This window comes from Oreochromis niloticus, linkage group LG20 (assembly GCF_001858045.2).
Source record: "Oreochromis niloticus isolate F11D_XX linkage group LG20, O_niloticus_UMD_NMBU, whole genome shotgun sequence".
Classification (NCBI taxonomy): domain Eukaryota; kingdom Metazoa; phylum Chordata; class Actinopteri; order Cichliformes; family Cichlidae; genus Oreochromis; species Oreochromis niloticus.
This window is the reverse complement of record NC_031984.2, coordinates 33,855,595-33,870,936: the sequence shown is the minus strand read 5'-3', so window position 1 is coordinate 33,870,936 and position 15,342 is coordinate 33,855,595. Positions and strand designations below refer to the sequence as shown.

General features: G+C 46.4%; 2 protein-coding genes across 4 annotated transcripts in view; both read right to left on the bottom strand.

The window, feature by feature from the left end:
• Positions 1-11,631, bottom strand: part of prkcz (protein kinase C, zeta) — a 130,827-nt gene extending 119,196 nt beyond the window's left edge. Inside the window, exon 1 of one of the 3 annotated variants that reach the window (XM_019349790.2) lies at positions 11,147-11,631. Coding sequence is in view for 2 of the 3 variants with exons in the window: in XM_005458774.4 (XP_005458831.1) it covers positions 9,321-9,397 (77 nt within the window). In the remaining variant the exon portion in view is untranslated. Of the gene's footprint in view, positions 1-9,320; positions 11,120-11,146 lie in introns of those variants that run through there. The other 2 variants (XM_005458774.4, XM_005458772.4) reach the window with 2 other exon arrangements.
• Positions 11,632-11,785: 154 nt separating this feature from the next.
• On the bottom strand, positions 11,786-14,894 carry LOC102078249 (L-rhamnose-binding lectin SML). Its single transcript, XM_005458771.4, has 9 exons — positions 14,772-14,894; positions 14,598-14,630; positions 14,462-14,512; positions 13,583-13,718; positions 13,016-13,122; positions 12,841-12,885; positions 12,606-12,738; positions 12,072-12,175; positions 11,786-11,863 (listed from the first exon to the last, which is right to left on the bottom strand). The coding sequence occupies exons 1-9, from the start codon at positions 14,845-14,847 to the stop codon at positions 11,847-11,849; spliced, it is 702 nt and encodes a 233-aa protein (XP_005458828.1). The 5' UTR covers positions 14,848-14,894; the 3' UTR covers positions 11,786-11,846.
• Between the last annotated feature and the right edge of the window lie 448 nt (positions 14,895-15,342).

Here is a 15,342-nt window from a genome sequence, read left to right as displayed (position 1 = left end):
GTACCACTACACGCTACTCTTCACTCTTTATGCATTAATGCAAACACTGCTATAACAATGTTATTAACTCATTCATTAGTAAGTAGCTAAGTAATTCCACTCAATAAGTAAAAGGTAAAAAGCAATTACAAAGTTGTTTTGTATGATACAAAAATGTCTCCAGAACAAGAGGAGACGTGAGCAGCAGAACTTATCTTAGCTCCCGTCTGCAGTATTCCTGTAAAACCCTTCCTGCTCTGCTGTTGTAATAAACAGCTGAAGCCAAATGTGCATTAAACTCTCTCAGTCTGTAACTGAAGGCTAGCTGAATGCTGACCCTTGCACTGTGTGAACATACTGAAGAATGCTCTCAGGGATTGGTCATGTGTCAGAGCATAAACATGCAGCACAGTGATCTTTGATACCACTGATAAGAACACTTCACACACCTCAGTGATCGTGTGCTGGGTCAATCACACGCTGCATTACTGACTTTAGTTTTCACAAAAACTTTCTCTACTTTGAACCTTTTTGGGGAAACCCCATAAAGACCAACATAAGTTGTTATGCCACTCAAATAAATCCAGCTTTTCCCCAAAAGTCCAGGTTTTAGTCAGATCCCTGAAGGGTCGGCACATCTGTCAGCAGCTGTAAGTCATCTCAGACATGATGCTGACAGCCTCCACTTATTCATACTCATATTGTTTACTATCACTGACTTACTTGAATGAATGTCATTCACATCATTTGCATAAAGTTGTGCATGCTGCAGAGGGAATGTTATTACCAATAAGAACATGTATTTAATTAGGACAATTCATTTCACAAAGTCAGGTGAACATTGAATTGTTGCCTTACAGAACAACGCTGGACTGGTGTATCCCCTGATATCAATATTTACACAACAGTGTGAGTGTGGCGCTCCGACCTAAGACACACTTTCGTGATTAAAAACACACACTTAAAACGTTTTGGGGACAAATCAGACTGAGGTATCTTCCAGTTGGCCTGTCTCACACGTAGCACACAACACGAGAGACAGCAAAGACTGTATGTGGATGCTACACACCTGACTCCCACTCATGCTGGAAAAACCCACTCCACTCCCACACCGCCCCAAACGTTGGCAGAACGAGTCTGTAGCAACAAAGATGTGCTCAGACGTCGGTTTGCTGTAGAAGCTCGTGTGTTATTAATGATACAAAGCATCTCTTTGGTTATCACCAAGCACAGAGTGAAGCTGGGCCTGACCTGTCTGCTGTGCAGCAGGTCGATCAGGCAGGAGGCTGAACACAGCTGACTGCCTGAACTCAACATGGAAAATCATTTCAGAGCGTTGTGTTTAAAGATTATACTGGTAGGATTAACCTGAACCACACTGGTGACATCACCACTGGCTCTTTTACACACAGGCCTCCAGAAATATGTGGAAGGGTTTTAACACGCAGAGAGCTGAGGAGCATTTCTGAACCAATCAGAGTTTAGAGAAAAAAACGACAGTGCTGACATTCAAAGGAAACATGGTTCTATAAGTCACTCTGTGTTCCACCCCAGGATCTCCTCTTAGAACAGAACAACAGAAGAATACTCATCACATCCATATTTAAGCGCAATGGTCCTTTAAGGGGGATAACTAGATTAAAAAAATCGAATCATCCACTGCGGGGTCAGAGGTCAGAAGACAGTAGGCTCGACCGGGGAATCAGAAGAAAAGACGTGATGAGCTTTGAACAGGGACAGCGCCATCAGCAAACAGGTGTGATGACTGGTCGCTATGGTGTCTCACGTTCAGACTCAGACAGCCTGGCACACAAAACATCTGTGAGCGGCAGAAACCTCCAGTTTGTGGCGTTCATCACACAGACGCTGTGACGGTGCAGAGACAGCCCGCCACGCTGGTTTTACAGGAGCAACGGCCTGTGGCAGAGGGCAGCGGGCTGCACCGGGTATGTGTGCAGAACCACACCGGTGGATACGCTCGCACACTGTGACCTTTGTTATTCCAGCACTCATTCACTCAGTGAAACAGCAGTATACAAGCAGATTAATGGGATAAATACCTGCTGTGTGTCTCATCTTCAACCACAAACTAAGGACAGTGTGATATAGTTACCATCTATTCTCTTCAGGGTCACGGGGGGCGGAGCCTATCCCAGCTGTCATAGGGAGAGAGGCGGGGTACACCTGGACAGGTCGCCAGTCTGTCACAGGGATAAAACACAGACACAGAACCATTCACACCTGTGGGCAATTTAGTGTCACCATGTGTTTGGATTGTGGGAGGAAGCCAGAGTAGAACCCACGCAAACGGGGAGAACATGCAAAATCCACAGAAAGACCCCGGCCTGATGTTGCTGTGAGGCAACAGTGCTGCCGCCATGCTGCTAACCGCCGTGCTGCCGCTAACCGCCGTGCTGCCCATATCTGTGTCTCATCTTGAAGCACAAACTAAGGACACAGGCCAGTGCCATGTAGTTGTCATGCTAGCTTTAATCACTGACTGTTATGATGTTGTATTCTCATGTTTCAACTTTTAGACTGCACTTTTTTACTCTTGAGTGAAGATATAGTTTCATTTTGATGGAAATATGTTTTCCCCATCACAAACTGAACATATGTTGTACACAGCTGTGTTTTAAATAAACAGCATTGGTATGTGCAATAAACTAAAACTAACCAATCAGAAAATCCAAGCGTTGTCGGAGATCAAACTCTCACTGTGTCTTTGTTGTAAGGCGTGGGGGAGGATTCTGTACCTGGGAATGTAAAGTCGTACACTGAGTGTGTGACAGCCGGGAGTCAGCCCGGCACAGTCAACAATCTGGGCAGCTTCGGAAAATGTGAAGGACAGCATATATTTTGGAGTTTTAGCTGTACTTTCACAAGATTTACAACTTTATCTTTATTGATACTCATGTTACACCAAAGTAATTAGGTAATAGGTACAAAAAACAGAACCATACATAACAGATATTGTCTGCTTCGTCCAAACAACAGAACAAAGTCTGTACACTGTGCAGTCATGATGGACAGTAGTTTTACTTTACCTGTTCATATGTTAATGTTTGACCATCACATTATTATGAATGTGTAGCACAAACACTGCCTTTGCTAACGAACAGAGAAACAAGAAATCAAGAGTATGGGCTCAAATTGTGGTCATAAATATTGTGTACTTGTAAATGTGTAAAAAGAATTTGTGTGTGGACTTAGTCAAAAAATACCTGTGAAACTCTGCACTCAAGTTTCAAGTTTCAAGTACGAATTTTGACCCTATTTTTCTTCCTTTCATCTGATTGTGATTGACATGACATTGGCCAAATTTAACTATCCAATCAGAGAACAGTTGGGTTTGGCTGTCGGAGGGGCGCTTTTTTGAACTGCAGGTCCTTGAAGGGTAATACAGTTTGAAGCTGGAGGATCTCTATACAAGTATCCCATAGCAGCTAGGTCCGCTAACTTTCAGCAGCTGTTGAAAGGATAAAGTTGTGGTATGTCAGTGGTTAGAAATACCATTATTACTTTAGGATTAGTTTAACACAAAGTCAGGGCTGACCCGGGACCATTGCTGTGAGTCACAGCGCGCAGCATAAAGGTCCTTTCACATCGGATCCAGAATTTGTTGCGCTGGCTGCTGAGCTCTGTGGGTTTTGCAGCAGCTCTACCTGTACTAGATGCACCTGCTCCTTGTCGTTTCTATCCCTGACTTTATGTCCTCTACAAGAGTTTCTGTTTTTTTTTTTTTGCTGGTTCTTCAAATGTTGAATAAAAACATGTATGCTAATTCATAACGAAGAAAGCTTTGTGACTATCCCCACTATTGAAGACTGTCGTTTCCACAATACCCCCCGAGGTCTTCAGCGCTGTTGAAAAGGCTCTGGAGGTCCCTGTATTAAGCACGTAAACCTGTCACACAAAAATCACCAAACTCGGACCACCACAGACTGTTTTCCTTCGTGGTAAAAGGGCATTTATTCCCTTCAAGGACCTGAAGCTCCATAAAGCACCCCTCCAATAGCCAAACCCATCTGTTCTCTGATTGGATAGTTAAATTTGTGATTGACATGACATTGGCCAATCAGATGAAAGGAAGAAAAATAGGGTCAAAATTCATACTTGTAACTTGAAACTTGAGTGCAGAGTTTCACAGGTATTTTTTTTTCGCTAAGTCCACACACAAATCTTTTTTTACACATACACAAATTCTTTTTACACATACAAATCCTGATTTACAAGTACAAAATATTTATGACCACAAATTGAGCCCATACAAGAGCCAAAGAAAGACGTAATACATATCAGACTGCTAAGTCTCTGGTATGAGGCTGCTCCACCTAAACACAGTTTGGGTGGAGGCACAAGAAGCCGAAACAGCGCCCGAAGAATAACAAACCTAAATCTGTGAGTGGATTCTGCAATGCAAAGGTGGCAGTGTGTTTGCTCCTCGCTCTCACGAGGTCACCAGCAGCACTTGTTGTTTTCCACATTTACACAAAAATAGTTTGGAAAACTGATCAAACTGTGAATGTTTCCCCAAAAACATCAAGCTCTACAACAACACTGAGCGCCCCAGCAAAGGAAGACCAACAGTCACCGCTGCTGCTGAGCATATACACATGACCAGCCTCAGAAATCACAGATTAACAGCAGCTCCTCAGATTAGAGCCCAGATAGATGCCACACAGAGCTCCAGTAGCAGACACATCTCTACATCAGCTGTTCAGAGCAGATTGTGTGAATCAGGCCTTTATGGTCAAATAGCTGCTGAGAAACCACGACTGAGGAAAAACAACAAGCAGAAGAGATTTGTTTGGGCCAAGAAACACAAAGAATGGACATTAGACCAGTGGACAGCTGCGCTTTGGTCTGATGAGTCCAAATCTGAGATGTTTGGTTCCACAAAGGTGAACAGAGGGTCTCTGCATGCAGGGTTTCCACTGTGAAGCATGGAGCAGGTGTGATGGTGATAAAAGTCACGCCCTGAACACATTTATGTGCCAGCAACCATTATAGCACATTATTACAGCTCCAGTACTTCATAAATACTCCCTTAAGAGACCATATTAACCCAGTTGTTCAGCAGCTCCTCTGGTTGCCCGTAGAAGCCAGGATAAAGTTTAAAATCTCACCCATAACCTTGGCCCTCCTTATCTCTGTGATCTGCTTCTTATCTCCACTGTTTCCCGCTCTCTCACATCTTTCACTCATCTTGTTGCTCCTTCTGCTCGTCTCCTCACTGCGGGAGCGGAGCTTTCAGTCGCTCTGCTCCTCGGCTCTGGACTCACTTCCTCCACTCATAAGAAATATAGATTCCTTTATTTAAGTCACAGCTCCAAACCTTAAACTGGCTTCCTGGCTTTAATGCAGATCTTACTGCTTTTAGTTTTTATTTGATGTTTTTTTGTATTTTAATTTATTTGAATCCATTTTAATCTACTGTTTTTATTGATATCTTTTTCTCTTTGTAAGGTGACCTTGGGTTTTAGAAAGGCGCCCTTGTGGAGGTAAACATGGACGACACAGAGCTCTCAGTTCTCACTCCTTCTTTATTCCTCTCCAACATCAACTGAACACATCGCGCCACAAAACACAGCAACACACTTCCTCAACACTGGGTGTGAGTGGAGCCCTCTAGTGGTCCACCACACATGCCCCCTCCCCCGAACACCCAACAGAACTAGTCCAGGACCCAGGGTTTAAGCAAACGGCCGGAACGGCTGAACTGGGGGGGTGGGGAACTGACAGAGGGGAAACTCAGCCCGGGAGCGAGGCTGGCACTGGCGGTCAGAAAAAGCTGCAGACAACTCGGGCTCCATTGGTTGTGGGGCGCTCCTGGAGGAAAAAACAGAATCCATCAGCCCGGTGGCATGTGGGCGGCCGCGGCGAGGGGCCTGGGCCGGGACCACCTGATCATCTTGCAGAACATGTGCAGGCTTAAGTCTGTCAACAGAGACAACCTCCTGCCGACCACCAAAGTCCAAAATGAAATGTTTTTCGCCCGGTTTAAGAACCCTGTATGGCCCATCATATGGTGGACGCAGCGGAATCCTATGGGCATCGTGCCTGACGAAAACGAAACGAGCAGAGTCCAACGGCCTCAGAACAAAGGTGTCAGGCAGGCAGTGGTGCACAGGGCCAGGAACAGGAAATGAGTCTCTTGGGGGGCGAAAAGGCAGCACAGAGGTATCGAAACACGGGATGGGGGCTCTCAGGTAAGAATTCCCCGGGGACCCGGAGGGGCTGGCCGAGGACCAGTTCAGCCGGGGAAACCCCAAGGTCTTCTTTAACCGCGCTACGCAATCCCAGCAAAACCCACGGAAGACGGTCGACCCAGTCGCCACCTGTTAAGGAAGCCCGGAGCGCAGCCTTGAGTGACCGGTGAAACCGCTCGCACATCCCATTAGCTTGCGGGTGGTACGCTGTGGTGCGGTGGACCTTGACCCCCAGGCCGGCAGCCATTGCAGACTAAAGCTCAAAAACAAACTGGGGATCCCTGTCCGAGGTAATGTCAGCAGGGGGACCGAAACGCGAAACCCACGTTGACAAAAATGCTCTGGCCACCGTTACCGCTGTCGTGGACGCCAGGGGTACCGCCTCCGGCCACCTGGTCGTGCAGTCCACCACAGTCAAAAGGTGCGTGAAACCCTGTGACTGCGGCAAGGGACCAACCAGGTCCACATGAACGTGATCGAAACGCCTACCAGGGACGCGGAAAGGTTCGAGGGGTGCCTGCGTGTGCTGATGGATTTTTGAGCGTTGGCATGGGATACAAGCTGCCGCCCAGTCTTTCACCATTTTGCGAAGGCCCGGCCAAACGAACCTGGCGCTGACCAGCTTGACCGAGGCCTGGACGCCTGGATGAGAGAGGGCATGTACCAAGTCAAAAACACGACGACGCCATGAAAGGGGGACCACCGGGCGTGGGCGGCCAGTGGAAACGTCGCAAACCAGGCGCGGACCGCCGTCCCACACCGGGGTGTCCTCCAGCACGAGGCCCGTTTTCATTGACTGAAGGGCAAGGACGTCCGGGTCAGCACGTTGCTCAGCGGCCATGGCAGCGTAGTCGACGCCGACATACACCGGAGAAACCAACACGCGTGACAGACAGTCAGCGACGTGATTGGACTTACCATCCACATGCTGAATGTCTGTGGTAAACTCTGAAATGGCCGCCAACTGGCGCTGCTGCCATACGCTCCATGGGTCAGAGACCTTGGACATGGCAAAAGTCAAAGGTTTGTGGTCAACGTACGCAGTAAAGTTGCGACCCTCGAGGAAAAAACGAAAATGTCATGTCGCGAGGTGCAGGGCCAGCAACTCTCTGTCGAAAACACTGTACTTGCGTTCGGCATCCCGGAGCGTACGACTGAAAAAGGCGAGCGGTTGCCAGAGACCCGAAACCCGCTGTTCCAACACGGCACCCACTACCACGTCGGACGCGTCGGTGGTCAACGCGATCTCCGCCGACGGAAACGGGTGGGCCAGCAGGGCGGCATCAGCCAGTGCAGACATGGCTGCGGAAAACGCCTGGACGCGTTCCGGCAGCCAGTCAACAGGATCTTTGGCTGTTTTACCTTTTAAGGCAGCATAGAGTGGCTGTAGCAGGTGGGCAGCCCTGGGGAGAAAGCGGTTGTAAAAATTGATCATCCCCAAGAACTCCTGCAACGCTTTAACCGACGTGGGACACGGAAAAGCCGAAACAGCCTGGACTCTGTCGGGCAACGGAACCACACCTTCAGCGGAAATGCGGTGCCCGAGGAAATCCAGACCAGGCAACCCAAACTGGCACTTGGAAGGGTTGATGATCAGGCCGTGCGCTGCCAAACTCTGGAAAACCTGGCGCAGATGGGAATCGTGCTGGCTCGCTGAGCAGCTGGCCACCAATATATCGTCCAGGTAAACAAAAACGAACGGCAGCCCGCGCAAAACGGAGTCCATCAGCCGCTTAAAGGTCTGGGCGGCACCTTTCAGGCCAAAAGGCATGCGCAAAAACTCGAACAAACCGAAGGGGGTAATGACAGCGGTTTAAGGAACGTCTTCGGCGCGCACGGGGACCTGGTGATACCCCCGCACCAAGTCAATTTTAGAAAAAAATCGAGGTTCCGGCGAGATTGGCAGAAAAATCTTGAATGTGGGGATGGGGTAACGGTCATTCTCCGTGGCATTATATAAACGGCGGAAATCTCCGCATGGCCGCCACCGACCGTCCGATTTGGGCACCATGTGAAGCGGAGAGGCCCATGCGCTGTTCGAGCGCTGTACAATGCCAAGGCGCTCCATGGCTGCAAACTCTTCCCAAGTGACGGAAAGTTTCGCGGGGTCGAGGCGGCGCGCGCGCGCGAACACCGGGGGCCCGACCGTGGGAATATAATGCTCAACCCCGTGCTTCATTACCGTGCTAGAGAAATTAGTGGCTGTGGCTACAATGTAGCTTGCCATCACCAGTGTGTGAATGCGTGTGTGAATGTGTGTGTGAATGGGTGGATGACTGGATGTGTAAAGCGCTTTGGGGTCCTTAGGGACTAGTAAAGCGCTATACAAATACAGGCCATTTACCATTAGGGACAGACAGCGATTATTTATTTTATTTTATTTATTTTTTAGTGTCATTTTGGCAGCATTTGGGGCATTTTCAGGCCGTATGCTTTAACAAACTCCTCCTCCAGATGTAATTTGATCAACATGATCTTTGGTGAGTTCAATCTAAAGATCCTGCAAAGCTTTTGAGTTTTCGTTGAAGAGCCCGTCTGTGACGTGACCTCCAGTCATCCACGGACACAAAACGGTCACACCGCAAACATGTCCAGTTTGTCCCACACGGAGAACCACACATGTGTTTCAGTATCAGGTTACACTCAGGCTTCATCAGATATACATGAGATTTTCACTGTGGACTCGATACCAGATGTGACATACAGTAACATGACGTGTAATCTCCGTGTTCTGTCATGGTGACGGTACACGGACTGGTTCTTACGTTGTGCTGCTTCCACGATAATAAACTTGCCTCGTTCATACAAACACTGTTCCTGTGTGATGAGGTGATTTCGATCCTACAGCATCGTTAGATTCCACAGTGTAAGATGACTAATCAGCCCACTTCCACTGCACATGTGCCCCATCATCAACACAAACGTTGACTTTACGCGAGGGTGAAAAATATTCTCGAAGCTTCCTCTGAAGTCATTTTTCACGCACCCCACAGAGTGGGTTAAACACAGGTGCCACAGGTACTAAAGCCCCTCTGACTCAGGAGCTCCAAGAAGGCCAGGCTACGTGCTGAATAGCTGTTCGTGTCCATTCCACAGGTGCTTCCCACTTACCCACGGAGCGTTACTTACCCGCAGTAGTGCGCTTTAATCTTCACAAACTCCGAGTTCAGGTCCATTATGGATCCGTTTGACGCTAGCATATGCATCGTACAGTGTGGATCAGCTCCTCCGTGTCTACGTGAACAGGCCCACGCTCGCTGTGTGATACGTGGATAGAAAGCGGTTTCCACTCGCCGATAACAGAGGACCTCTACGCCCAGTGCGCTGAAAACAAACCCGAGCGGAGCCGCTTCAAACTTTCTGTCGTTAAGGTAACATTAGAGACTTTGGGGAAGTTTGTAAGGTGGCGTGAATAACGGTGGTGTTTCCGGCCCCGGCTTTCAGAATAAAAGCTGTCGCGCAAGGTTTACAGTAGCGCTCTTATTTTGAAACGGAAAACTCTTCACCTGTCATCGGTCGAGCTCGGAGTGTAGTCACGCTTGACGGGCTTTCTTTCGGCTCACTATGGTTACCGTAATCTAAAATCACCTGTTCACCTACCGGGGCTTCCCGGCTGTCCCGGCAAACAGCGTGCTAATAATCTGAAAGGACACGGACAGTGTGCGGTCGGGTTCATGACTCCTGTTCGCTTTTTATGCAGTTTTATCCTCATAGAAATGATCCTGTAATATTGTAACTAATACTCTAATATGTTCTTATCATCTCCCAGCGTTACAGCAGGTTTCTACGATATATTAAAATAAACAATCGCATTAAATGTATGCGTTCATTAACACTGTGGTCAATATCACGCGACCCGTGTACACACCAGGTAAGGACAACCTCTGTACACCGGCAAACAGAAAAAACCCGACATCAGCATAACCAGTCATGTTAAGATGGTGTTAAGCGCCCCCTGGTGGTTAATTGGCAAAAATGTTATAATGCATGAAGTGTGTAAAGTGACACTCGTGGTCAGCCTAAAGAGTGACCTGCTGTAATGGTCGGTCCTGAGCCCAGAGGGGAAGCTGTTGTGTTTGTGCATCAAAAACCAGAACAGATGGTCCTTCTGGAGAGGCTGAAAGGCAGGACACTGCCCCTGCTCACCGGGAGGAGCCCGCTCAGACCGGTCAGCCGTCTGAATTAGGATACCGCTTCAACACCTCCCAGATAAGGAGGGCAGACTGGGCCAAACCCAGGACACGCTGGGGAGATTGTTTCGTGGCTAGTTTAGGGACACCTCGATGTCCCCCAGAAGAGCTGGAGGCTGCAGCTGAGGAGAGAGACATCCGGGCACCCAGACCAGCAGTGAACAATAGATGGAGGATTCACGAGTTATTAATCATGTAGTTCACTGTTTCACAGTTAGCTCCATAATTATTTGGATAAAGTAACAACTCTGGTAGTTTTGCCAGCCTATGGCATCAGAGTGATCAGAGAAATGAAAATCCAAACCTGTGAGGAGTGAGAAGCTGAGGTTGCAGCTCCAGAGAGGTTGACTATGAAGATGTTCACCCTGAGTTAATTGCATGGGTCAGTAATTTACTACTAATAATAATAATTAGTGAGGTCTGACACCAGGATTCACTGCCTGGACAGTTAACTAAAGAGCAGTTGGCCCTGGCCCACATCCAGATCTTTACTGCTTTTAGAAAATCAAATTATTAGCTGATAGATGACAGTAATCAGATATTACCTGATGGAGACTAAAGAGACGTAACAATTCTTAAAGATAAAGATATGAACAAAACTGATGAGATATAACAGGGTCAATATGAGCTTTGGTGAGTTCAATCTACAGATGAGGATATTATGTGATATTAGTCAAACACAGGACAACGGACTTTGTTGATTTTCAGTGAAAAAGATATTGTTTGATTTTTAGTTGTATTCAAAATGCTGTTTAATGCACTTACTGACTGAGGTCCTCGGGTCTCTTGGCACCTCTGGGGTCTTCAGACACATCTCCCAGACTTGCTCTGTGTGGTTCTCTTTGAGTTTCACTCCAGTTGCTGACACACTGTGATCAGTTTGTATCAAACCTGCTTTGTGAGAATCGTTTCTTTTTCTCCCGTCTGTTTCTTTTGTAGTTTGAACTTGATTGACGTGCTTTGAACATTAAAGCACATCATTGCTCAGCAGCAGTTTCATTGTGCCATAGCTCAAAAGAGGTCAACTTTTATTGACCCCGATCATTTTTGGTTTTTGTGTGTAAATAGAAATAATTTCTCCTTCTAAGGAAAACTAGTATTTTTATAAATGTCATGTTGCTGCACTAAAGATTAAATGTCATTTCATTTCTTCACTTTGATCCTCTTGTAGCCTCTGACCTGAGCGATCAGTATGAATACAAATTGGAGATAAAGTATCTGAATTTCAGGAGCGGGACCACACCTCCAAACACGCCCCCTCCGGTTCTCATCTATATACTTTCCCCCAGTTCTACAAGCTGTTTGTTCTCGCCCTTAAATGAGGATGTGGGCCCAGTGAGTGAATGGTCCATATAGATGACAGTACACATGAAAACACTGATGAGTCCCAAACACACAAAAACATGTTGTTTTTCATGTATTTTATTTAGTGAAGGATACTGTTACTGCAGGATCTTTAATCCTCTCAAGCACCTACAGATTCTGCAAAAGATCAAACACACACAATCAGATGTGGTTGGCTGTTCACTGTAACAGTTACACTTCAAGTGAAGAATGAAGCTAAATAAAGCAGCCTGTTATTGTTGACATCACAGGTGGATCACTGAGCACCTGTTTGGCTCTGCTGCTGGTTTTTCTTCCCCTTGTGTCATGTACCGTTCACATACTCTTCATCCTTTGAGCTACTTACTCAGACAGTTGTAAGTCAGCTCCAGGTATTTATACATATGAGGACAGGTGTCGCCAAGCATTCCACTGCTTGCTCTCATAGAACAGGTGCGTTTCCCATTACACCTGTGGATGCAGAGCAGCACAGAGCAGATGAAACACTTAAAGGTAGGGAGTAAAGATCCCCAGCTGACAAAGCAAATTAAAGACACGTTTGTTTGTTGTTTATCTCATACTAGACGATGTGTAGGAATGATGTACAACACTAATTACATAAATCCAAATGAATACTGCTGATTAATAACACTGATCAAACCCAGGCTATAACCCCTGGCTGTGTGGGGACAGCAAACGCTGTGAACACAAAGTTGTTCACAAAGTGATGGTTGCACGTCCCAGCTCACCCAAATCATACTTTCAGCTCTGCTAGCTTCAGAAATATGTGTCGTTGGCTACAAGATGAGAGGAGAGTGCCAAAGACCAAAGACTTCATAGTCATGTTTAAGATCTCGTTGGTCACTCAAAGTAAAATATCACATTAATGTTAAAGCTGTACCTTTCAGCAACTTTGCCAGTGGGGTTTGAACACTTGATGTTTTCCATGTGTGAGGCCTCCCGTCTGACAGAGCATATGTGTGGATCACGGCGCCCAAAATCAGCATGGTAGACGTGGATGACATGGCCCTGGTCTGTCAAAGAAAGCAGTGCGTGCTGTTGAAAACTGAAGAAGGGTGCTTGGAGAGGCAGTTATCAGCACACGTTAAAGTTTGTCGGGTCACACGTGATCTTACCGCACTGCAGTTCGACCATAGACTGCTCGCAGATTATCAGGTGAACTGCCAAAGTAACATCAGTCAGATTAGGTGGAGCACTCGGGTCAGATTAGGTGGAGCACTCGGGTCAGATTAGGTGGAGCACTCGGAGCTTGAGTGAAGCTTTACTGTTTAAAGCAGGTGTGTGACTCACTTGCTGGTATACAGGTGTAGGTGGTCTGGATATATTTAAAGGTGTCATTGCAGGGATCTCTTGCAAAGATGGCCGGGGTTACTTCACACACCTTCTTGCCATCACAGCTGAACAGATAATAAAAAGTAGAGTCAGCAGTGAAGCACCATGGGAAATCCCACCTAAGCTGAGAAGAACAGTCTTTCATTGGGTTCTACATGATTATGGGGTTTTTGTAAGGTAAAAGGAATTCCCCACAAACTTCATCAAAGTTAATAAGTTAAATCATCTGTTTTGTCTCAGGCAAAAGGCCCACAGTCCCAGCTTTGCACTGGATCTGGTAACCTGGCATTTCTTACTCCACGATCACTATCCATGAAAGAAGGCACTCTGATTCTTTTATACTCATTTTTCAAAAAGCATTCTCGTCTTTAACATGATCTCTCACATCACTGAAGTTTCACACTATACATACAATACACAGCACATTTCATCCCCTGTTATTCTACAGGACCATATCTATATGTGGTGATCAGCAGCAGTGACATTCATTAATAACAAATACTGGTGTCTTATTGGGACGTATACCTGGTCCTGATGATGTCTTCAGCGCCCTCCAGAGAGCACGCAGTATTGATGGCCACCTCTTCAGCTTTCTCTCCACTGCACGTGTCCCGGTCTCTACGTCCATACATGGACTCCTGGACACGAATCACTCCGGTTTCTGTTGGACGTCACAGAGGCAGGTATTCAAACACAACGACGGAGCTTACCAACCAGGAACGTCTGCAGCTGCCGTCAGACTCACAGAGTCTTATTTTACTCACTTGCTGCTTTGTATGTTTCCCCAACCCAAATGTCATTCCTGTCTTACACACTCTGTATTCATAGAACCAAATCAAGGATCCCTTAAAGAAACAGGCGTGTTTTCCAAATCTTAGTGATGATTATATTACACTAATGTGTGTCACTTATTTATTTTTGAAGCAATGGCCGACTTGTTGTGTGGAGGTTCCTCCAGGCGGTGAATGACGGTGTGACGTATGTTTGCTGAAACACTTCACAGGTTTTAAAATCCACCCGTCCATTCTCTCCTGCCTATCCTCAGAGTGGGGGGGTAATGCACCACCGTGTGTGGCTCCTGGCTCTATACGACTACTGTGGCACTCTGTATGGACACTTTTTCTAAGGCAGCTGAAAAGATGTGAAAATGACCTATTTGAATAAAAACTGCAGGAATAGGACACTGTGGTGTAAACCTTCTGTTGGATATCAGCATGTGGAGTTTTGTATTCATGGTTTAAAGTCGGTCCTGAGTGTTTCTGCTCTCGTGATACCTCACTGTGTGTCTATGACGTGATTCGTGTTCGATGATCATCCCCAATAAATAAATAACAACATGTTTGTGTTAATAATGTGGTAGAAACACTGCAGCGCTGAGAAACATGAGCAGTGGTTGGGTCTTACCACAGCTCAGACGGTGGACGTGGTTCCCACACGTGATGACTCTCTGCGCACCTTTAAAGCACACATGGAGCTATTAGTCTAACACACATATTAAATCTAAGCACACTGAGAAACAATCAGACTAGCAGACACTTACCTGTGCTAACAAGCAGACAGGCTGCTGCCAACACTGAAAAACAAAGAAGCAGCACTCTGAATTTATAATGTGGCCAAATATGAAAACGTGACACTTTACCCTGAAATATATGAACCGAAGAAATCTTCTTCGGCTAGAAAACAACATGAATGAAAAAATGCTGACTCTACTCACAGAGCGTGCTGCTGAGGCGGAGCATGGTTTCAGAGGACTCAGTGAGACTGATGCTTGCAGCAGAAACACTCAGCATTTATAGGTTTGAGTCCGTCTGCAATCTCGTCTTATCGTGCTAAACAAACCTTACCCTCAGACTTTTGTTCAGCTGGATACGTGCCCAAACATGTGGCCAGATGCTCGCCCAGTGAAGGATTTGACATGATTATACATACAGTACATACAAAAATATACAGTTTATATACATATACTGTTTCATGGAAATGCTTGGATCAAACATGCTCCAATGAATTTTTGAAGTGATCAACAATAACGGTGGAGCTCTTTACTGAGTTCACGTTTGGACCTTTGATTTCCTTTTGGGGGGGTTACAGGGTTTTTGGAGGTGTGGTCCAGTAAAACAGCCTGTTTCAGTTTAAACGTTGTTTTCAATAAAGTGCACGCTCAGCAAAATGTTTTGTCTCAGTAACATTCCTTCTCGTTGCATGTTCAAGCTCGACCTGGAACCTTGTTAAGATCCAACCATGCAAAACAGGATCTTGTCATTTTTCATGTGGTCTCAAACTTTTCT